Source organism: Cetorhinus maximus, chromosome 3, assembly GCF_964194155.1.
Source record: "Cetorhinus maximus chromosome 3, sCetMax3.hap1.1, whole genome shotgun sequence".
NCBI lineage: Eukaryota > Metazoa > Chordata > Chondrichthyes > Lamniformes > Cetorhinidae > Cetorhinus > Cetorhinus maximus.
The window spans coordinates 30,561,950-30,586,497 of NC_135881.1; the positions used below are offsets into that span (position 1 = coordinate 30,561,950).

Here is a 24,548-nt window from a genome sequence, read left to right on the forward strand (position 1 = left end):
TCCCTCTGACAAAGCTATGCTGACTATCCCTGATTAAACCTTGCCTCTCCAAGTGGAGATAGATTCTCTCCTTCAGAATTTTCTCCAATAGTTTCCCTACCACTGACGTGAGGCTCATTGGCCTGTAGTTCCCTGGCTTATCTCTACAACCCTTCTTAAATAGCGGAACCACATTAGCTGTTCTCCAGTCCTCTGGCACCTCCCCCGTGGCCAGAGAGGAATTAAAAATTTGGGTCAGAGCCCCTGCGACCTCCTCCCTTGCCTCCCTGTTTTAATAAATTCACCCCTCATTCTTCTAGACAGCAGAGTGCTGGCCTATGCTATGTAATCTTTCCTCCATAGGACAACCCTCCGATTCCAGGAATCAATCTAATGAACCTTTATTTCATGCCTGCTATGGCAAGTATACCTTTCCTTGGGTATGGAGGCCAAAACTCTATACAGTATTCCAGATGTGATCTCACAACTGCAGCAAGACTTTCTCACTATTGCACTCCAACTCCCTTGCAATAAAGGTCAACATACTATTTGTCTTCCTATCATTTGCTGTAACTGCATGTTAACTTACTGTATTTCTGGCTGTCTTCATGGGGAAAAGTGGAGAGCATCATCTGCGGATATATTCCATTGAAGAATAAGTGGAAGTACTGACCCTCCCTAAATCGGTTACCAGCTGCAGTTTCTTCAATGGCAGCAGCCCATGAATATACATACTAGCAACATAGTGGGTCCCAGCATCACCAGATCAACCAAAGGATTGAGGAGCAGGCCAGTTTGAAGAGATGGGCTTTGGGCAACATTCAGTGAATTACAGGAAACAATATTTTGGTTATTCAAAATCCATATGCAAGCAGAACTATACCAAAGTATGTCAAAACTGGAGATGTCAAATCAGCTGGGGCCAATCATTTATTTCTAAACCACTCATAACACTATCAACTCTTTATAGGCTATGAAGAAAGAAAGGAAAGAGGAACTTGCATTTATATTGTATATTTCACATTTTCAGGATGTCCTAAAATGCTTCATAGCCAATAAATTTCTTGTGAAGTCTAGTCACTGGTTTAATACAGGCAAAACCAACATCCAAATTACACTCAGCCAGGTCCCAAGAAACAGTAATCAGGTAAATTACTGGATAAAAGCAAAATACTGTAGATGCTGGAAATTTGAAACAAAAACAGAAAATGCTGGAAAAATTCAGTAGGTCTAGCAGCATCTGTGGAGAGAGAAACAGAGTTAACGTTTCGAGCCCGTATGACCCTTCTTACTGGATAATCTGTTTATCGTAATATTGGTTGAGGGTTAACTGTTGACAAATACACAAGGAGAACTTCCTGCTTTTCTTTGAATAGCGCCATGGGATTTCTAATCACAAAAATAATTTTGTCTCATTGAAAACACAGAATGTCACCTGCCTGTTATTCCTTCCATAGACCAAGTTTACACCCTCCATTTAATCAAACCTCTGTCTAATGCTGCAGTAGAAAATTACTTCTTAGCATAATGGAACTCTTAATCCATATTTGCTTCATAGATCCAATTTTTGAAGTAAAATTAAATAAACTGTTGTTCTATTCTGTGTCACACCCTACTACCTTAGCTAAGCATTAGGCATTGGCCATACCACTCCCAATCGGCTGCGCTGCTTCTTGTGGCATATTCCAATTATACTTCGAGCAATTTGTGAATTTGCCACTGCAAGCATAGCAGTCTAACGTATAAAACTGTCAACTGCAACAAATTTCAGGCCATCATAAGGATGTGAAAATTAGCAAATGAAGACTACTATGTTGCAGGTCATATTTGATGCTGCTCAAAGTAAGTTGGATGTTATGCTTTTATTAATGACCGACATGAGTATTACACCATGCTAAGATTGAGCTATGTTTAAATGTGCTATTGAGCTATGAATTCTAACTACTTTAACTTTCCTGCTCCAGGCTAATCTGCAAACTTCAATTTTAATAGTTAATAATGTGTAATTGGCCTCAGCGTGAAATAATTGCCTTTGTTTCTTCTTTTTGCACTTTTGTCAGTGTGATGGATGCTCTCAGAACTGCTTTATTTAATTAAGGGATCTTCCATGACGTTGCCACACAGTTAGTCACAGGATATGCTATAAGAACAGGAATATTACAGCATAAGGCATGCCATACTATTCTGCCACTGTGATGCAGCAATGTGTCACTGCTAAGTCCCTTTAGGAATCAAGGAATTGTTGGATGAACGGTTCATCCAGTTTACTTTACACCATTAATGGTAGTTGCATGTTACAATGATAATGAAGCTTCTGACTAATCATAGCAATTAATCTCTATCAATTAAAAAGCAAAATCTCTTATCAATTCGTCTACAGCAGAGTCACAAATGATGTAAGAAAAAACCCCAGTGCTGGAGAGCTTTGGAAACCCATGTGTACAAAGTCACCTGTTCTTCACAAACATGTTCACTTACCATATGCCATGTCTCAAATTTTTCATATATCATGTCCAAAGGTGTTACTTTTTGAAACAGAGCTATCTAATTTGCATTTGAATGAATCAATACTAATTGCTTCCATCAGCTCCCTAGGGGGTCTGTCCCATAGATTGACTATTTGTTCACTATATTATTATTTCGGCAAACAAGTTTTGAATTTACTTCCCTGCAAGGACAGACCACGTCCTCTGGCTCTCCTGTTCTGGACAAGGCGAAATAATGAAAACAGTGATAATGTTGCCTCTCAAGCTTTCCTCCCTATGAGAACATGGCCATTGAATTTCATCTGCCATTTTTCGGTCCCAAATTTACTCAAAACCCTCCTGCAGCTTGCTCTGTTCAGCTGTGGAGTCTACCACCTTCATTAGCTCTATATCAGCAGCAGGTTTAGCCACTGTGCTTGTGATTATTAGTTCCAGGTTATTTATAAAGATTATTTGCAAAGATTTTAAACAAAAGAGGTTGCAAAACAGATCCTTGTAGGACCCCACTGGTGACATTCTCTCAGGCTATTGACAATCCCTGTACCAGTGCACTCTGTGTTTCTGGCAGCCAATTATGCATTCAATATAAAATATTTCGAATGATTCCCACTTCTTTATTTTTAGTACCTACCTTGACAGTGGAACTGTAACAAAGGCTTTACTGAAATCCAAGTAGACTACATCTACTGTCTTTTCTCTGAGCAGATGTCCAGGAATCTGTATTGCCAGATGGCCTCATTATGAATGCCTAGGTGAGCTCCAAGTCCTACTAATGGATTCAACCCTGAGAGGAATGTTTAACAGCTGCAAAGGGGGCTGCTAGCTTTCTTTTATTGACAGTTTTATGAGCTTGCAATGGCTTCTCTTTCTTTTAAGTGATTTCTCAATGCCTGTTTATTTGGGTAAGATTTGGAGATATTAAGTGGATTAAAGCTTTTTTATTTCAATGGGAGTATGAATGGCTATATCTGATTGGCAGTTTAATGAGCTTATAAGAGGGGACATTTTTTTCAAGGGTATTTTGAACATCTGTTTGCTTATTGTGACAATTTCATAAGCATTTTAAAGACTTGCCAGTGTTATTACATGGCTCATTTGTTCTGTACTTAATGGATGCTGGAAGAGTGAGTAGGGAAGATGGACGAGGAGTATGGAGGGACTACAGAAGGGAATGGGTGTATGGAGATGCTATTAGCATGGAGGGGTCATGGAGAATATGGAGGGTTTTTTTATTCATTCACGGGATGTGAGCATTGCTGGCTGGGCCAGCATTTATTGTCCATCCCTAGTTGCCCTTGAGAAGGTGGTGGCAAGCTGCCTTCTTGAACCGTTGCAGTTCATGTGGTGTAGGTACACCAACAGTGCTGTTGGGAAGGGAGTTCCACGCTTTTGACCCAATGACAGTGAAGGAAGAGCGATATATTTCCAAGTCAGGATGGTGAATGATTGAAAGGGAACTTCCAGGTGGTGGTCATTCCATATATCTGCTGCCCTTGTCCTTCTAGATGGTAGTGGTCATGGGTTTGGAAGAGGCTGTTGAAGCAGCCTTGGTGAATTCCTACAGTGCATCTTACAGGTGGTCCACACTGCTGCTACTGTGCGTCAGTGGTGGAGAGAGTGAATGTTTGTGGATGTGGTGCCAATCAAGTGGGCTGCTTTGTCCTGGATGGTGTCAAGCTTCTTGAATGTTGTGGGAGCTGCACTCATCCAGGCAAGTGGAGAGTATTCCATCACATTCCTGACTTGTGCCTTGTAGATGGCGGACAGGCTTTGGGGAGTCAAGAGGTAAGTTACTTGTCACAGGATTCCTAGCCTCTGACCTGCTCTTGTAGCCACAGTATTTATATGGCTAGTCCAGTTCAGTTTCTGGCCAATGGTAACCCCCCAAGGTGTTGATAGTGGAGGGTTCAGTGATGGTAATGCCATTGAATGTCAAGGGGCGATGGTTGGATTCTCTCTTGTTAGAGATGATCATTGCCTGACACTTGTCTGGTGCAAATGTTACTTGCCACTCGTCAGTCCAAGCCTGGATATTGTCCAGGCCTTGCTGCATTTGGACACAGACTGCTTCAGTATCTAAGGAGTCACGAATGGTGTTGAACATTGTGCAATCATCAGTGAACTTCCCCACTTCTGACCTTATGATGGAAGGAAGGTCATTGATGAAGCAGCTGAAGATGGTTGGGTCGAGGACACTACCCTCAGGAACTCCTGCAGCGATGTCCTGGAGCTGAGATGACTAACCTCCAACAACTACAACCATCTTCCTTTGTGCTAGGTATGACTCCAACCATTGACTCCAGTTTTGCAAGGGCTCCTTGATGCCACACTCGGTCAAAAGCAGCCTTGATGTCAAGGGCAGTCACTCTCAACTCACCTCGGGAGTTCAGCTCTTTTGTCCATGTTTGAACCAAGGCTGTAATGAGGTCAGGAGCTGAGTGACCCTGGCAGAACCCAAACTGGGCAGTATGGAAGAGGCATGGGGTATGGCAGGGGTATACGAGTGAGAGGTGAGGACTAGGGAACCTAACAACTGTGAACAGAACTGGGTCATGGTCCCAAAAACTGGAGGTGGGCCTTCGTTTCTGCGGCCGCCCACCTCCATAGCCACCTCGGGCCTATCTCGGTAGACTCCAGCCGCCCCTGCTTCCTAAGGATGAAAATTCCATATGAAAGGTCTGACTTTTTGAAAACGGGAACATAGCTTTGGGAAATTCCCTGACTGGTGCTACCCGTCACTAAGGTGAAAATTTGGCCCTGTTTGTTACAGATCCTCAGGTCAATAAGAGGTTAATCATCAATCTGTAGATTGGCAAATCCCCTGATAAAACTGTAAAGTCTGAAGAAAATACTGGGATATTAATAACTTTCTAGTTTCCCTTAATTACTTTGTTCTTGAAGTGTACTACGTGATTCTTGAATTGTGACAGGTATATCTCAAAATGTGTATATGCACGCATATAGACACACTAAAAAAAACACTAGGATTTACAGAGCAACTGTCATATCTTCAGAATTTCCTGCGGCCAAATGGGATTAAACTCTGCTTTTTAATGACTAAAATTAAATACCGAACGCATTATTCTACTGCTAAGGTGAAATCAAGTCAGGCTGGGGAAGGTATAAATAGAACCAAATGAGGGCGGAAGAGAAGAAAATGATTAACTACATTAAAAATGATTGTGATGCCAAGCAATGTGGGGAGGGATAATGTGCTACATTTATAGTCACTAAGAATTCCATCATTAACTCAGGCTAATAAAGTTTCATTGATGAGAGTTGGAACATAACCCTACTGAAGGATTCAAATAGCATGTCAGGGAGAGTTGGGTGGCAAAGACATTCTAGGAGCTTGGAGAAGAAAGGGAGGTTAGGATTGGGCCATACTTGGGAAGGAGGCGATAATGGCAATATTGAAAGGCTCAGACACAGTACCAACTAAAAGGGAACCATTACCAATGTCAGGTAACAACTGACCGAAGAAAGATAGAGACTCAGTCTTTGGGAGGAAAAAAAAGCGTCTCACAGTTGATGCTGGAGATAATCCCCTCTCCCTACTCCAATAAATTATGATATTAGTTGTAATTCTTAAAGAGTTCTGCCACTGTTATACTGCAATTTGGATTTACCAGCTAAACCAGTAGGTGCTCTTATGTATCAAATAAAGGATTTGCATAACTAAATTTCAGGTGCATATCGTTCTAAATATTTGGAAGCAAGATACTTAATCTGCAACAAAATAAATGAAATGGTTCATTTTTTTGAAATGCCTATATGTTGAGTTTTATTTTGACTGAATCCTTCAAAATTATTTCAGCTTTAAAATATAAATGTACTGAGAACTCACAATTCTCGAACAAATGACTAAGCTGACCTGAAACATGTTTATTTACAAGTCTCACGTGCAAGGAACAGCTGGTACAAATATTTATCTTGAGTTTAAATCTAGTCCAGACTAATGGAATGAAAACCTCTTCCCTCTTAGGTCTCAATATAGCTCTTCATGTACATCACTCCATATCAAAACTGCCTATAATGTGGCACTAAACTTAACATGGATACAGCACAAAAATAGCGGCAGTAGAAAATTGGAAATGGTTAGACTGCTGTAATAAGTGCATTCTACCATAAAATAATAGGATGCAATTTCACATTCTCCATCATGCACACAATTAACTCCTAAACAATACCATGCTATCCCCAGACCTTAAAGACAGGCAGTGGTCTGCCAAATGGAGAGAATGAAAACAATTCACACAGTAATCAACCCACCTATTTACAAAATAGGTCTCGAGTCAGATATGGTGTGCTATGAGGAGGGTAGGGGCAGAGGAGAAAATAATATATAATGGGGAGGATACAGATTTTAAACAAAAGAAAATAATCAATTATTCATTGAATAAAGCAATACATCTCTGTCAGTTTTTTCTGCATGGTGAGATGGGTAGGTTGGTGGAAAAAAGATTGTAGAAACTTCCAGAAAATGTTCACGATAAATGATTTCAACTCTTCTACTTTTCTTTGTCAGCGAGTGACTTGAAAGAATTTTTAGGGAAGCTGTCACTACTTCAGTAACAAACAGTTGACGAGATCCATTTTCATTTTTAATTTAATCCAAATTAGTTTTTCAAGTGTTGCGATTGAAGAGATTTCCCATATAATCTTGCATAATTTATTGTGCACAGTTGACATAAGAGAATATCGTGTAAAAAAAATTGCACACCAGACTTTCGATGTTTTATCCTCATTTGAAATACACAGGGTTCTCAAAGTAAAAACACCAGGAACCATCTACATCCTGAAAAACTGTGGCAATTATCATAACTGCAGAATCAAAAACTTGCTTAATTGTGTTATAATTTTAAAACTTAATTTACTTTTAGTGAACTGCATACTTCATACAACTGGCTACATGAAGGCAATTCAATGTGTGGTTATAATTCAATGGAATGGAATTGTTTCAATTTACCCGGAGGTGTATAGGCATCCATTGATGTTTGCACCACCAGAGAGCGTCGTTTAGATGGCATAGGAACTGCCATTTTTCTCTCTTTATGTTTGGCAAGAGCAGCTTGTACTGCCTCTGTATGTACGTCTGAAAAAGGGAAAAGGGTACAAGTATTAAACATTATGCATAAATTTAAATCCACAGAAATATCCACTTTTGAACCCACATCACAAAGAAATCCCACGAGAAATGTATTTGTTAAAGACATACATCTTGCTTATAAATTATTAATGGATAATTATGCAACAGATCCCGATCATCATTTAATCAAGGAGAGTCTTCACACAGACAAGCCCTGCTGTACTCATGGTGTTTAAAACACGGTTGCATTACAGGGAGTAATTTAACATGTTACTTTTTCCCAATAAGATTCAGAAGTCCTGCTAACACAAGTAGAAAGGTGAACACTTCCATTTCTTTCTCTCATTAACCCTAATTATTAATTCTCCATTTGACTAGACCCATCATATTTACTAATAACACACAGCAAGCCATAACAGAAGGATATAAGTGCCGTAGAATGTAGAGCTATTTTTAAAAAATTTCTGAGCCCCCAACCACGCCTACCCAACCAAAGTGACCCTCCCCCACTTGCCATCCCAGTCGAGGCCTCTGACCCTGTCCCCCCTCCCCACACTACCACCAAAGTCTCAAATTCCCACCCCCTTTCACCTCAAAGACCTCTGACGACCACACCTGCCCGCCAAAAGCCTCTGACACCCCCAACCCACAAACAAGGCTCTTTTCCCTACCAAGGCCTCCGACCACCCAGCCCCCAATCCCCAAACAAGGTCTCTGATCATCTCCCTACTCCTTAGATCTCCGGCTCCCACCTCCGTATGAATCCTCTGACTCTCCCTGCTCAGCATGGGCTCTGTCCCCCGTCCCATACCCCCTTCCAAGGAGGACTCAGATTCCGTACCCCACCTTCCCAACCATCCACGGGGTTTGGGACCATTTACAGTTGCAATCAAGTTTATAAGAATTAATCATTAGAATATTTTCTTGTCTCATGGGACTGACAAATGGAAAATTTAATTTAGTTAGCACTGAAACAGTTTGTTTAGAGCACTAATTATTGCAAGAGTGCAATTATAAAATGGTTTCTATATCAGAAAGCCTAATTATGAAAAAAACATAACAAGTATCCTTAATTTCAAAGTTTCTATGAAGCCATCATTAATGAACAATATTTATTAACAGTTGAGAGTAATATTACTGATGTGTTATTAAGTGAACAAACAATAAACAATGGCAATGATGAATCACCTATCATCTCCCTTAAGATAGGAGAATTCGCTTGGGAAAAGAGAATTACAATCTGTTCACCCAACAATTTCACTCAAAGATGAAAAGCACAGGGACAATACCATGAAGGATAATCATATCTGGGGGCGTGGAGAGAAAAGGGAAGTAAGAGACTTCCAGAATCTTGGTGCTGTAACTTAATTGTAAGGAAGCACATTGTTAATCAAATAATAGATGGCTCATCATAAAATGCATTTCAATCTACTCAATTTGTTATACTTGTAATTCAGATACACAGACTTAATTTTTACTTTGATTGTGAGTGCTGTCAGAATTTTCCGAAGCTTGAACTGGACGTTTTGTTCTGACAAGTAAATAGTTTGGAACCACAAGAGAAACATCACAGCTGTAACAACACCAGAGTTGCCTGAAAATGCTCTTGGAGTTAGCATCACAACAACAATGCTCACTGCAGCAAACACAAACGTTTTGGAGGGGGGGACTTCTTGAGTGATGTGGGGACTGGAATAATTTCTACAGGTATAGTAACATCACAATAGCATGAAGCAGTTACAATAGTTTTGGTTGGTTCTATAACTGTAAAAATATATTCCAACTTAAATACAAACCTTGTCACTCATATAGGAAGAGTGAAAGTTGGGCTACTGTCATACCTGATCGGTAACGTTCATCTCGTGACCCTGACGACCGGCGACGGTGGTATCTGGAGGAGGATGATGGTGTGACTGGCGTTCGACGCTCTTGTGGCAGTGAAGATTCCACTCCTGTAACAAAGGTGAAAATACAATGCTCACTATAACACACTTCAAAATGTGGAACGAACCCCGTTAGCAGGATGATGATTCTGTCCCTAATCAATTTCAGTGACGGAGTACCGTTTCTGCATTTAAAGATGGTATAGCACTTAAAAGACTAACTGCCCTTCACGGAGACCAGTTTGATTTAAATTTGCATGCTTCTTTGTCAATCTATATTTTTTGTGGGCAGTTTTCTTCAAGGTCAGCAGCAAGCTGGTGGCTTCGCTTTAGTTTACCCACTCAGCTACTTTTAGTTTGCAATCTTTTTGACAATATTACATCAACAATGTTCAGTATTAGCAATAACACTGCAAATAGTTTTAATTGAAGAATCATTAAGTCATTAAACCATTAAGTCAGACAATAGGGCAAACTGAACCAAAGATTCATGATGTTTCCTCACCAGCACCAACGCTGCCTGGTTTGAATGCATAATGTCTGGGGATGTACTTCCATTGAACAAAAATTATATTTTATTTAAAGTTGCTCACACCTCTAAGAGGAAGGATGCAGAATAGAGCCAAGAAAATAAAACTAGGGAAAAAAAGAACTAGATAGGTCAAAATTGAAGTTAAAATAAAAAAGAAACAGAATGGGTAAATAAAGATGAAACTTTGTAACAGGGCAAAAGTTAAATTTTGAAACGAACTTATATTTCAGGTGTTTAAGTTAATCAAAGTTTGTGGAAAATACAAAACTTGGAAACATTGTAAATTGTGAGCAAGGCAGTGTAGAACTTTAAAACAACATAGACAATTTGGTGGAGTGGGCAGATAGGTGGCAGATGAAGTTCAATGCAGAGAAGTGCGAAGTGAGTCACTTTGGTAGGAAGAACATGGAGAGAAAATATTAAATAAGGGGTACAATTCTAAAGGATGTGCAGGAGCATAGCAACCTAGATGTCTATGTACATAAGTCATTAAAGGTGGCAAGGCAGGTGAAGAGAGCACTTAATAAAGCATACAGTAACTTAGGCTTTATTAATAGGGGCATAGTGTAAAAGAGCAAGGAGGTTATGCTGATCTTGTATAGGGCACTAGTTAGACCTCAGCTGGAGCGGTGTACACAGTTCTGGGCATCACACTTTAGGAAGGATGTGAACGCATTGGAAAGTGTACAGAAAAGGTTTACAAAAATGGTTCCAGGGATGAGAAACTTCAGTCAAGAAGATAGATTGGAGAGGCTGGACTTCTCTCCTTGGAGAGGAGGCGGCTAAGAGGAGATTTGATAGAGGTGTTCAAAATTATGAGGGGGCTGGATAGAGTAGATAGGGAGAAACTGTTCCCACTCATAAAAGGATCAAGGACGAGAGGGCACAGATTTAAAGTGATTTGCAAAAGAAGCAAATGCAATGTGAGAAAAAACTCTCATACAACGGGTGGTTCTGGTCTAGAATGTGCTGCCTGGAAGTGTGGTGGAGGCAAGTTCAATTGAGGCATTCAAGAGAGCATTAGATGATTACTTAAATAGAAACAACATGCAGGGTTATGGGGAAAAGGCAGGAGAATGGCAAGGAGTCATAATGCTCATTCCGAGAGCCGGTGCAGACATGATGGGCTGAATGGCCTCCTTCTGCACCGTAACAATTCTGTGAAGAGTTTGTGTTAATAACCAAGGACAATTTACTGTTCCAGAAAAGTACTCTTAGAACTGTAATATTACTATTAGTAATATTCTGCAACGTCAACAACTTTCCTTGAACCTACCAACAAGCTAATGAAAGAGAGTTTCCAAGACAATTGGTCAACAATCAAAATCCTGGAAATACTCCGCAGTCCTGGCAAGTCACAATGCAGTTTCCTCTACATTTGGGAGACCAAATGAAGGTTGACCTGCCACTTTGCAGAACACCTCTGCTTAATCCACAAGCATGACCCCAAGCTTTTGGTTGCTTGCCATTTTCGTTCACCACCTTGCCCTCATGCTCACATTTCTGTCCCCGACCTGCTGCATTGTTTCCATGAAGATCAACACAAGCACAAGGAAACTGTGTCTTCTGATGAGGCATTTTACAGTCTTCTGGACTCAACATTGAGTTCAAAAAATTTCAGACTATGAACTCTTGTCCCCCATTTTGATTCTTCTTTTTTTTTGCCATGTGCCAGTCTGAAACTTTCTTTTTAAGATTTTTGCTTTTGGACGGAGTTGTTCATTATTCTTTGTTATGATTCTTGGCCAGGTGCCGGGTCGTGGAGGGGGATCCGGTTAGGGACCAACAACGTTTTGTTTAAAGTTGAGAAAGGTTTGAGATTCAAGACGCTTACTAAATGAATAAAGCCAAAAGATTCCACAGATTTGGAACAAACAAAAATGAAATTTACTATACAAGCTCAGAAAGGTAGAACAATTTACAATATCTATCTTCTATTCTAACATTCAGGGTTAGTATGAGGTACATGTGAATTAACAGGCAAATTGTGGTTGGACACACACTACAGAATAAATGGCAAATGCTACCAAAACAGATTGCTTGGATTTCTCAACAACCTACCCAGGCATTTGTCGCACAGTGAGCCAATTAATCTCACTCAAACTTCACCTTTCTCACAAGGGTTTCCAATCACCCACATTCCAAGATCTTACCTTGGAATTCTCTCCAAAAGTTTCTCCCACTCGGACTGCTTCAACAATAATCCACCTCGCAGGATTTCAATCTCGCCTTTCAAGATTCTTTCCCCCCCGGATCTCAGAGTACACTCAAACTTCGCTTTCCAAGCACAATCTCAGGCCTCTGGCCATGCCAAGTAGAACATCGCTGCTCCAAAGGAGTACCTTTGCCCCAACCGCCCACAGCACGGAGTCACCAACCTTCAGCTGCCTTCTCAAATTTTCAGGGCTTCTCTCTCGACCAATTCACTTAAAGTCTGCTCCCTGCAGCTCTTCTTTAATCTGGTGCCTATTTCTCTGCACCTTTCTTTTAATGTAATGGGACATGTGTCTGTCCCCTGTCTTTAATCCCTTCCCTGGACTCCCTTTTGGGACCTCTCACTGTTCCCCTCCCATGTTGCTCTTCCTGGGAAACCTAAATAACGACGCAATGAACCAGGTCACCTGGCCTGCCTTTTTCACGCTGTTATTCTTCCCTCTTCTGCGCAGGCGCAGACTGACGAATGAAAAATAACCAAACTGCACGTGTGGCCAGTTTGCAGCCGGTGCATGAGTGAGAGACCTGAGATTTGTTGGGAATTAGAGTTCCTGACCTCTGAACTCAAACTAAAATGAATATATGTTTCATCACACCTTTTTCCTTGGAAGAAAGCAAGCTTCACTACTGTGAAGATTTTTTACAATGGCTTTATACTTTATACTGTGACCCCCACCTTGTTCTAGATCCCCGCACCCCCAGCCAGAGGAAACATCATCCCTGCATCCAATCTGTCCATCCCTGTCAGAATTTTATATGTTTCAATGAGATCCCCTCTCATTCTTCTAAACTCCAGTGAATACATGTCTAGTCGGCCCAATCACTCCTCATACGACAATCCTGCCATTCCAGGGATCAGTCTGGTAAACCTTTGCTGCAGTCCCTCTATGGCATGTATATCCTTTCTTAGGTAAGGAGACCAAAACTATACACAATACTCCAGGTGTGGTCTCACCAAGGCCCTGTACAGCCACAGTAAGACATCATTGCTCCTGTACTCAAGTCCTCTCACAATAAAGGCCAACATACCATTTGCCTTCTTAGCTGCTTGCTACACCTGCATGCTTGCTTTCAGTAATTGATGTACAAGGTCACCCAGGTCCCTTTGTACATCAACATTTCCCAATCTATCACCATTTAAATAATAAGATAAAAGCAAAATACTGCGGATGCTGGAAATCTAGAACAAAAACAAAAATACCTGGAAAAACTCAGCAGGTCTGACAGCATCTGTGGAGAGGAACACAGTTGACTTTTCGAGTTCGTATGACCCTTCATCAGAACAAAGACATATAGAAATGAAATGAAATATAAGCTGGTAGAATGGGGTGGGACAAGAGAGCTCGATAGGAGGCCAGTGATAGGTAGAGGCCAAGAAGAGACTGCCAAAGATGTCATAGACAAAAGGACAAAGGGGTGTTGACGGTGGTGATATTATCCAAAGGATATGCTAACGGGGAGATTAAGGGAAGCAAGCAGGACAAGCTAGTGGCAGATGGTCCTAGTGCGGGTGGGGTGGGAGGAAGGGATCGAAATGGGCTAAAAGGTGGAGATGAAACAATAGATTGAAATACATTTAAAAATAGGAGGGAAAAGAAAAAAAAAATAGTTGTAAAAAAATTATAAATTATTGGAAAAAGGGGGATTGGAAAGGGGGTGGGGATGGAGGAGAGAGTTCATGATCTGAAACTGTTAAACTCAATATTAAATCCGGAAGACTGTAAAGTGCCTAGTCGGAAGATGAGGTGCTGTTCCTCCAGTTTGCATTGAGCTTCACTGGAACATTGCAGCAGGCCAACGACGGACATGTGGGTATGAGAGCAGGGTGGTGTGTTGAAATGGCAAGCGACAGGGAGGTCTGGGTCATGCTTGCGGACAGACCGAAGGTGTTCTGCAAAGCGGTCACCCAGTCTGCGTTTGGTCTCTGCAATGTAGAGGAGACCGCATTGGGAGCAGCGAATGCAGTAGACTAAATTGAGGGAAGCAAGTGAAGTGCTGCTTCACTTGAAAGGAATGTTTGGGCTCTTGGACGGTGAGGAGGGGGGAAGTAAAGGGGCAGGTGTTGCACCTTCTGCGTTTGCATGGGAAGGTGCCGTGGGAGGCGGTATCATTTAAATAATACTCTTCTGTTTTTCCTACTGAAGCAGATAACTTCACACTTATCCACATCATACTGCATCTGCCATGTATTTGCCCAGTCACTCAACCTGTCAAAATCACCATGAAGCCTCTTAACTTCCTCTTCACTGCTTACATTCTCACCAAGTTTCATGTCATCAGCATACTTGGAAATATTACATTTGGCTCCCTCATTCAAATCATTGACATATATTCTAAATAGCTGCAGCCCAAGCACTGATCCCTGTGGAACCCCACTAGTCACTGCCTGCCACTCCAAAAAAGACCCATTTATTCCTACTCTCTGTTTCTTGTCTGCTAACCAGTTCTCAATCCATACCAATATGTTACCCCTAATTCCATGTACTTTAATTTTGCACATTAACCTCTTATGTGGGACTTTATCAAAAGCTTTCTGAAAATCCAAATACACCACATCCACTGGTTTTCCCTTATCTATTCTGTTAGTTACACCCTCAAAAAACACTAGTAGGTTTGTCAAACATGACTTACCTTTCATAAAATCCACGCTGACTTTATCTAATCCCGCTGATCTTTTCTAAATGTTCTGTTATCACATCCTTTATAATAGACTCTAGCATTTTCCCTACCACTGATGTTAGGCTAACCGGTCACTATTTTCCTGTTTTCTCCCTCCCCACCTTTTTAAATAGTGGGGTTATATTTGCCACCCTCCAATCTGCCGGGACTGTTCCAGAATCTACAGAATTTTGGAAGATGACAACCTGTGCATCCATTATTTCCATGGCCACCTCCTTTAGTGCCCTGGGATGTAGATCATCAGGCCCTGGGGGTTTATCAGTTTTCAGCTCAATTAATTTCTCCAGCACTAGTTTTTTAGTAATACTAATTTCCTTCAATTCCTCCTTCTCACGGGCCCTTGGTTCCCTAGCATTTCTGGTAAGTTATTTGTGTCTTCCTCCATGAAGACAAAACTGAAGTAGTTGTTTAATTGTTCTGCCATTTCCTTGTTCTCTATTATAAATTCTCCAGTTTCAGATTGTAAGGGACCTACATTTATCTTCACTAATATTTTTCTTTTTACTTACTTATAGAAGCTTTTACAGTCCGCTCTTATGTTCCCGGCAAGTTTACTCTCATATCTATTTTTCCCCTCTTAATCAATCTCTTTGCTGAATCTAAACTGCTCCCAATTCTCAGATTTGCTACTTTTTCTAGCAACTTTATATGACTCCTCTTTGGATTGAATACAAACCTTAGTTTCTTTTGTTAGCCAAAGTTGGGCCATTTTTCCTGTTGTGTTTTTGCACCAGAAAGGAATGTATAACTGTTGCAATGTACTTTGGCAGGAAGAATAGAGGAGCTGAATATTATTTAAATGGAAAAAAACTGCAAAAGGCTACAGCACAGGGGATTTGGGAGTCCTTGTGCGTGAATCCCAAAAAGCTAACATACAAGTTCAACAGGTAATAGGGGAGGCAAATGGAATGTTGGCCTTTATTTCAAAGGGAATGGAGTATAAAAATAGCGAAGTCTTGCTAAAACCATACAAGGTACTAGTTAGACCACACCTAGAATACTGTGAACAGTTTTGGTCCCTTAGCTAGGAAAGATATAAAGGCATTTGAGACAGTCCAGAGAAGGTTCACTAGGTTGATCCCAGGTATGGAGGGATTTTCTTATGAGGAGAGGTTGAGTAGCTTGGGTCTGTATTCATTGTAGTTTAGAAGAATGAGAGGTGACCTTATTGGAACCATAAGATTCTTAGGGGGCTTGACAGGATAGATGCTGAGAGGTTGTTTCCCCTTGTGGGAGAGTCTAGGTCCAGAGAGCATAATCTGAGAGTAAGAGGTCACCCATTAAAGACAGAGATGAGAGGAATTTCTTCTCTCAGAGGGTAGTAAATTTGTGGAATTCTTTACCGCTGAGGGCTGTAGAAGTTCGGTCGTTAAATATATTCAAGGTGGAGATAAACAGATTTTTAATCAGTAAGTGAATCAAGGGTTATGGGAAAAAGCAGGAAAGTGGAGTTGAGGATTATCGGAATAGCCATGATCTCATTGAATGGCAGAGCAGACTCGATGGGCCAAATGCCCTACTTCTGTTCCTACGTCTTATGGCCTTATACATCCGTACCTTAAATATTAGCCATTGCCTATCCATCGTCGTGCCTTTTAATGAAGTTTCCCAATCTATCTTAACCAACTCACGCCTCATACCTTCGTAGCTTTCTTTGTTTAGACTTAAGACCCTAGTTCCGGATCAGACTATTTGACTTTCCATCCTAATGACAAATTCTATCATGTAATGGTCACTGTTCCTTAAAGGACTCCACACAAGATTATTAATTAACCCCTTTTCATTGCACAATAGCAAATCTAGGATAGCCTGTACCCTGGTAGGTTCCTTGGTGTGCTGGTCTAAAAAACCATCTCGTACACTGTCCAGGAGCTCATCTGCCACAGTATTATTGCTAATTTGGTTCTGGTGCAGACACGATGGGCCGAGTGGCCTCCTTCTGTGCCGTAACAATCCTGTGATTCTGTGGTTTACCCAGTCTCTATGTAGTTTAAAGTCACCTTTGATTATTGTAGCATCCTTGTTACGTGCATCTCTAATTTCATGTTTAATGCCATTGCCTACCTTACCACTACTGTTTGGAGGCCGATCAACAGCTCCCACTAATTTTTCCCACCCCTTGTTGCTTCCTAGCTCCACCCAGACCGATTCTACATCGACATTTTCTGAGCCAATATCCTCTCTCACTATCGCACTGATTTCATCCTTAGCTAACAATGCCACGCCACTTCCTTTTCCTTTTTACCTGTCCTTCCTAAATATCAAGTACCCTTGGAAGTTCTCAGCCTTGGTCACTCTGCAGCCGTGTCTCCATCATCGCAATCGTATCGCACCCATTCACATCTATTTGCGTTGTTAATTCACCTATCTTATTACGAATGTTCCATGCATTCAGATACAGTGCCTTTAGGCTTGTACCTTTTTAACACTTTTACATACCTTTTTTTGTACTATGGCCCTATTTGCTGCTAGCCCTTGTTTCCTCTGACATCCACTTTTGCTTTCTGCTTTTCTTTCATTCCTATCTTTGTTTCCTTCTCTTGTGTCTCCCTGCTCAGGTTCCCATCTCCCTGCCAATCTAGTTGAAACCCTCCCCCACAGTACCAGCGAATACCCCTGTGAGGATATTGGCCCCAGTCCTGCTGGAGTGCAACCTGTCCAGCTTGTACAGTTCCCATCTTCCTCAGAATCAGTCCCAATGCCTCAGGAATCTAAATCTCTCCCTCCTACACCATCTCTCCAGCCACGCATTCATCTGGCCTATTCTCCTATTCCTGATCTCACTAGCACATGCACTGGGAGTAATCCTAAGATTACTATCTTAGAGGTCCTGTTTTTTAATTTATTTCCTAGCTCCCTATATTCTGCTTTCAAGACCTCATCCCTCTTTTTACCTATGTTGTTGGTACCAATATGGACCACGACCTCTGGCTGTTCACCCTCCCCCTTCAGAATGTCCTGCAGCTGCTCAGTGACATCCTTGAACCTGGCGCCAGGGAGGCAACAAACCATCCCAGTGTCTGCGGCCGCAGAAATGTCTATCTGTTCCCCTTAGGATAGCATTCCCTATCACTATTGCTTTCCTACGCTTTTTTCTCCCCTCCTGTGCAGCTGAGCCACCCGTGGTGCTACAGACTTGGCTCTTACTGCATTCCCCTGATAAACCATCTCCCCCAACAGTATCCAAAACAGAATATCTGTTAGAGAGGGAGATAGACCCAGGGGACTCCCACACTACCTGCCTAGCACTTTTTCTCTGTCTGACGGTCACCCATTGCCTTTCTGCCTGTGCACTCTTTACCTATGGTGTGACCACTTCATTATACATTCTATCCACAATGATCTCATGCTTGCGGATGCTCCACAGCGACTCTAGTTGCAGCTCAAGCTCCAAAACACGGGCTTTGAGCAGCTGCAGGTGGGTATCTACACACAGGTGGTCGCCCTGGACACTGGGAGTGACCCTGACTTCCCATCCATTCCCTTTTCTGGTACGACCTTTTTGATAAACTCCTCAAGCAGTCTTATTACTGTCACCGATTTACCAGTTTCCAACAATAGGCTTTCAGATCACAGAATCACGCAGTGCAGAAAAGGCCCTTCAGCCCATCGAGTCTGCACCGACACATGAAAAACACCTGACCTACCTACCTAATCCCATTTACCAGCACTTGGCCCATTGCCTTGAATGTCATGACGTGCCAAGTGCTCATCCAGGTACTTTTTAAAGGATGTGAGGCAACCCGCCTCCACCACCCTCCCAGGCAGCACAATCCAACCGTCACAACCCTCTGGGTAAAAAAGTTTTTCCTCACATCCCCCCTGAACCTCCTGCCCCTCACCTTGAACTTATGTCCCCTTGTGACTGACCCTTCAACTAAGGGGAACAGCTGCTCCCTATCCACCCTGTCCATGCCCCTCATAATCTTGTACACCTCGATCAGGTCGCCCTCAGTCTTCTCTGCTGTAACGAGAACAACCCAAGTCGATCCAACCTCTCTTCATAACTTAAATGTTTCATCCCAGACAACTCCTGGTGAATCTCCTCTGCACCCCCTCCAGTGCAATCACATCCTTCCTATAATATGGCGACCAGAACTGCACACAGTACTCCAGCTGTGGCCTCACCAAGGTTCTATACAACTCCAACATGACCTCCCTACTTTTGTAATCTATGCCTCGATTGATAAAGGCACGTGTCCCATATGCCTTTTTCACCACCCAACTAACATGCCCCTCTGCCTTCAGAGATCTATGGACACACACGCCAAGATCCCTTTGTTCCTCAGAACTTCCTAGTGTCATGCCGTTCATTGAATATTTCCTTGTCAAATTACTCCTTCCAAAGTGTATCACCTCTCACTTTTCAGGGTTAAATTCCATCTGCCACTTATCTGCCCATTTTACTATCCCATCTATATCTTCCTGTAGCCCAAGACACTCAACCTCACTGTTAACCACCCAGCCAATCTTTGTGTCATCCGCAAACTTACTAATCCTACCCCCCACATAGTTGTTTATATAAATCACAAACAATAGGGGACTGAGCACAGGTCCCTGTGGTATGCCACTGGACACTGGCTTCCAGTCACTAAAGCATCCTTCTGTCATCGCCCTCTGTCTCCGACAACTAAGCCAATTTTGAATCCACCTTATCAAATTACCCTGTATCCCATGTGCATTTGCCTTCTTTATAAGTCTCCCATGTGGGACCTTGTCAAAGGCTTTGCTGAAATCCATATAAACTACATCAACTGCACTACCCTCATCGACACACCTGGTCACCTCCTCAAAAAATTCAATCAAATTTGTTAGGCATGACCTCCCTCCGACAAAGCCATGCTGACTATCCCTGATCAAACCTTGCCTCTCCAAGTGGAGATAGATTCTCTCCTTCAGAATTTTCTCCAATAGTTTCCCTACCAGTGACATGAGACTCACTGGTCTGTAGTTCCCTGGCTTATCTCTACAACCCTTCTTAATAGCGGACCCACATTAGCTGTTCTCCAGTCCTTTGGCACCTCCCCCGTGTCCAGAGAGGAATTAAAGATTTGGGTCAGAGTCCCTGCGATCTCCTCCCTTGCCTCCCTCAGCAGTCTGGGACACAAATCATCCTGACCTGGAGATTTGTCCACTTTATGCCTGCCAACACCTCCAATATCTTGTCACTCCCTATATCAATTTGCTCAAGAACCTCTCAGTCTCTCTCCAAGAGTTCGATACCTTCATCCTCATTCTCTTGGGTGAAGATGGATGTGAAGTATTCATTCAACACTCTAGCGATGTTCTCTGGCTCCACCCATAGATTGCCCCCTTGGTCCCCGATGGGCCCTACTCTTTCCCTGGTTATCCTCTTCCCATTGATATACTTATAGAATATCTTGGGATTTTCCCTACTTTTACCGGCCAGAGCTTTCTCATATCCCCTCTTTGCTCTCCAAATTGCTTTCTTAAGCTCCACCCCGCACTTTCTGTACTCCACTAATGCCTCCGCCGATTTGCTCCCCTTATACTTGATAAAAGCCTCTCTTATCGTATTCTGAATATCTCTGGTCATCTGGGCTTGTTTCTCCTTCCTATCACCCTAGAGGGAACATGTTGAGCCTGTACCCTCCCCATTTCCTTTTTGAACGCCCCCCACTGCTCTTCTGTAGATTTCCCCACAAGTAGCTGTTCCCAGTCTACCTTGGCCAGATCCTGCCTTATTTTACTAAAATCCGCTCTCTCCCAATCCAAAACATTTTTTTGCAACTTGTCTATTTCTTTGTCCATAACAAGCTTAACAAGATGCCCAGTCAAAGCCATGCTGACTATCCGTGATCAAACCTTGCCTCTCCAATAAAAGCATACTGGTTTCTTTACATCACTTTTACATACTGCACTATCATTTTTCTTGACTGGAACATCTTCTGCCTCCTCCAAAAAGCTAGACTGTTTCCTCTTCCTCCAACTTCCCTGCGAGCTTACAGGCAGAAGTTTACTCCCCCTAATTGTCTATGTGATATATCATACCCATCTGCCAGTACTGCTGCTTGTCATACTCTAGAAACCTTATGGTCTTCCAAGTGTAACCTTATAGCTATTGGGGTACTATTTTGAAATTCTTCCATCACCATTAGCTTCCTCCGATTCTCAAAGTTTTGCTCCAACTTCAGTGATCAGTGATACCACACCATTTCTTTTTCCCTAGCAAATTCTAAAAATGTTTCAAGCAGTCTTTGAATTTCAATGGAAATACCTCAGAGGCAAATTCATAAGCATTAAATACTGCAGCTTTAACTATCTCATAACCTGAAGATTATTCTCACCATGCAAGCTTGACGCTGATACTGAGAAAGGAGCAACAAAGACATCTTGCCATGGAGACGTGGGGATGTGTGTGAAAGAGTGCGTGGTGAAGCCCCTTGAGCTGGCAGTGAGTGAGATTCCAGTGTGATGGGCTTGAGTGTGAGAGTTTAGAGCAATGAGATGGTTGCCTTACCCTGGTGGCACAGATGAGATCATTCATCCTCTATCTGCATTGGATGGCCAGCCTCTCTGCGCAGCATTGGCACTGATCACCATTGCCATCACCTACCAAGCCAGAGTGGTAATGTTGCTCCCCATCCTGCAGTCAAAGCGGGGGTGAAGGACATCAAGGCGGGCCTCCACAGTGTCCAAAAGGCACTCGAGCGAAGTATCAAAAAGCCTGGGGGGCTACAGACTTCTTGCCTTTTGGCGCAATGTCTTATTTGTAGCAGTCCTGGGTTGGAAGGAGTGAGAGGTGTGTGCACAGCTGTACTTTAAATGTGGTGCCCGGCGTGATGAAGCGGCGAAGTGATGCCATGGCAGGCGAATCGGAGCCCACTCACCATGGCAATGGCATTTTTCTGAATTTGGCTAATTAATGCGACAGATTTGGGACGAGACGGCATGAGAAACCGCCATTGTGGCCAACGCACTTAGTGCAAATCTGGGACAATTCTGCCCAGTGTCCAACATTAGATTAAAGAGGAGGCGATGGCATAGTGATATTCTCGCTGGACTAGTAATCTAGAGACCCAGGGAAATGCTCTGGGGACCCAGGTTCGAATCCCGCCATAGCAGATGGTGGAATTTGAATTTCAATAAAAATCTGGAATTAAAAATCTAATGGTGATCATGAAACCATTGCCAATTGTTGTAAAAACTCATCTGGCTCATTAATGTCCTTTAGGGAAGGAAATCTGTCATTTTTACCTGGTCTGGCCTACATGTGACTCCAGACCCACAGCAATGTGGTTGACTCTTAAATGTCCTCTGAAATGGCCCAGCAAGCCACTCAGTTGTAACAAACCACTACAACGTCACAAAAAAGGAATGAAACCAGACGGACCACCCAGCATCGACCTAGGCACCGGAAACAACAACGGCAAACTCAGCCCTGTCGACCCTGCAAAGTCCTCCTTACTAACATCTGGGGGCTAGTGCCAAAATTGGAAGATCTGTCTCACAGACTAGTTAAGCAACAGCCTGACATAATCATCCTCACGGAATCCTACCTTACAGATAATGTCCCAGGCACCAGCATCACCATCCCCAGGTATGTCCTGTTCCACCAGCAGGATAGACCCAGCAAGCGTGGCAGCACAGTGGTATATAGAATGGGGAAGGAGTTGCCCTGGAAGTCCTCAACATTGACTCCGGTCCCCATGAAGTCTCATGGTATCAAGTCAAACATGGGCAAGGAAACCTCCTGCAGGTTACCACGTATCACCCTCCCTCAGCTGATGAATCAGTGCTGCTCCATGTTGAACATCACTTGGAGGAAGCATTGAGGGTGGCAAGGGCACAGAATGTACTGTGGGTGGGGGACTTCAATGTCCATCACCAAGAGTGGCTCGATAGCATCACTACTGACCGAGCTGGCAGAGTCCTGAACGACATAACTGCTAGCGTGGGTCTGCGGCAGGTGGTGAGGGAACCAACAAGAGGGAAAAACATGCTTGATCTCATCTTCAACAACCTGCCTGCAAATGTATCTGTCCATGACAGTATTGGTGGGAGTGACCACCGGAGAGTCGTTGGGGAGACAAAATCCTGCCTTGATATTGAGGATATCCGCCATCTTGTTGTGTGGCACTACCACCATGCTAAATGGGATAGATTTCGAACAGATCTAGCAACTCAAGTCTGTGCATCCATGAGGCGCTGTGGGCCATTAGCAGCAACAGAATTGTACTCGAACACAACCTGCAACCTCATGACCCAACATCTCCCCCACTCTACCACTGCCATCAAGCCAGTGGATCAAGCCTGGTTCAATGAAGAGTGCAAGAGGGCATGCCAGGAGCAGCACCAGGCATATCTAAAAATGAGATGTCAACCTGGTGAGGCTATAACATAGGGCTACTTCCGTGCCAAACAGCATAAGCAGCAAGTGATGGACAGAGCTTAGCAATCCCACAACCAACGGGTCAGATTTCAGTTCTGCAGTACTGCCACATCCAGTCGTGAATGGTGGTGGACAATTTAACAACTCACTGGAGGAGGCGACTCCACAAATATCCTCATCCTCAATGATGGAGGAGCCCAGCACATCGGTGTAAAAGATAAGGCTGAAGCATTTGCAGCAATCTTCAGCCTGAAGGGCTGAGTGGATGATCCATCTGAGCCTCCTCCGGAGGTCCCCAGCATCACAGATGCCAGTATTCAGTCAATTTGATTCACTCCACATGATATCAAGAAACAGCTGAAGGCACTGGATATTGCAAAGGCTATGGGCCCAGACAATATTCTGGCAATAGTACTGAGGACTTGTGCTCCAGAAATTGCTGCGCCCCTAGCCAAGCTGTTCCAGTACAGCTACAACACTGGCATCTACCCGGCTATGTGGAAAATTGCCCAGGTACGTCCTGTACACAAAAAGCAGGGCAAATCCAACCTAGCCAATTACCGCCCCATCAGTCAGTCCCTATCATCAGTAAAGTTATGGAAGGGGTCATCAACAGTGCTATCAAGCAGTACTTGCTTAGCAATAACCTGCTTACTGACACCCAGTTTGGGTTCTGCCAAGGCCACTCAGCTCCTGACCGCATTACAGCCTTGGTTCAAACATGGACAAAAGAGCTCATCTCCCGAGGTGAGGTGAGACTGACTGCCCTTGACACCAAGGCAGCATTTGACCGAGTGTGGCATCAAGGAGCCCTAACAAAACTGGAGTCAATGGGAATCGGGGGAAAACTCTCCGATGGTTGGAGTAATACCTAGCACAAAAGAAGATGGTTGTAGTTGTTGGAGGTCAGTCATCTCAGCTCCAGGACATCACTGCAGGAGTTCCTCAGGGTAGTGTCCTCAACCCAACCATCCTCAGCTGCTTCTTCCATGACCTTTCTTCCATCATAAGGTTAGAAGTGGAGATGTTCACTGATGATTGCACAATGTTCAGCAACATTCGCGACTCCTCACGTACTGAAGCAGTCCATGTCCAAATGCAGCAAGACCTGGACAACATCCAGGCTTGGACTGACAAGTGGCAAGTAACATTTGCACCACACAAGTGTCAGGCAATGACCATCTCCAACAAGAGAGAATCCAACTATCACCCCTTGATATTCAATGGTATTATCATCACTGAATCCCCCACTAACAACATCTTGGGGGTTACCATTGACCAGAAACTGAACTGGACTAGCCATATAAATACTGTGGCTACAAGAGCAGGTCAG

At 43.0% G+C, this 24,548-nt stretch overlaps 1 protein-coding gene across 4 annotated transcripts in view; it reads right to left on the reverse strand.

The window, feature by feature from the left end:
- Positions 1 to 24,548, reverse strand: part of LOC144677193 (disco-interacting protein 2 homolog C) — a 589,517-nt gene that overhangs the window by 233,223 nt on the left and 331,746 nt on the right. For all 4 annotated transcript variants that reach the window (XM_078537402.1, XM_078537389.1, XM_078537398.1 and 1 more), the window contains exons 3-4: positions 9,396 to 9,506; positions 7,435 to 7,560 (exon numbers count right to left, since the gene is read on the reverse strand). In XM_078537402.1, coding sequence (XP_078393528.1) covers positions 7,435 to 7,560; positions 9,396 to 9,506 — 237 coding nt within the window. The remainder of the gene's footprint in view (positions 1 to 7,434; positions 7,561 to 9,395; positions 9,507 to 24,548) is intronic.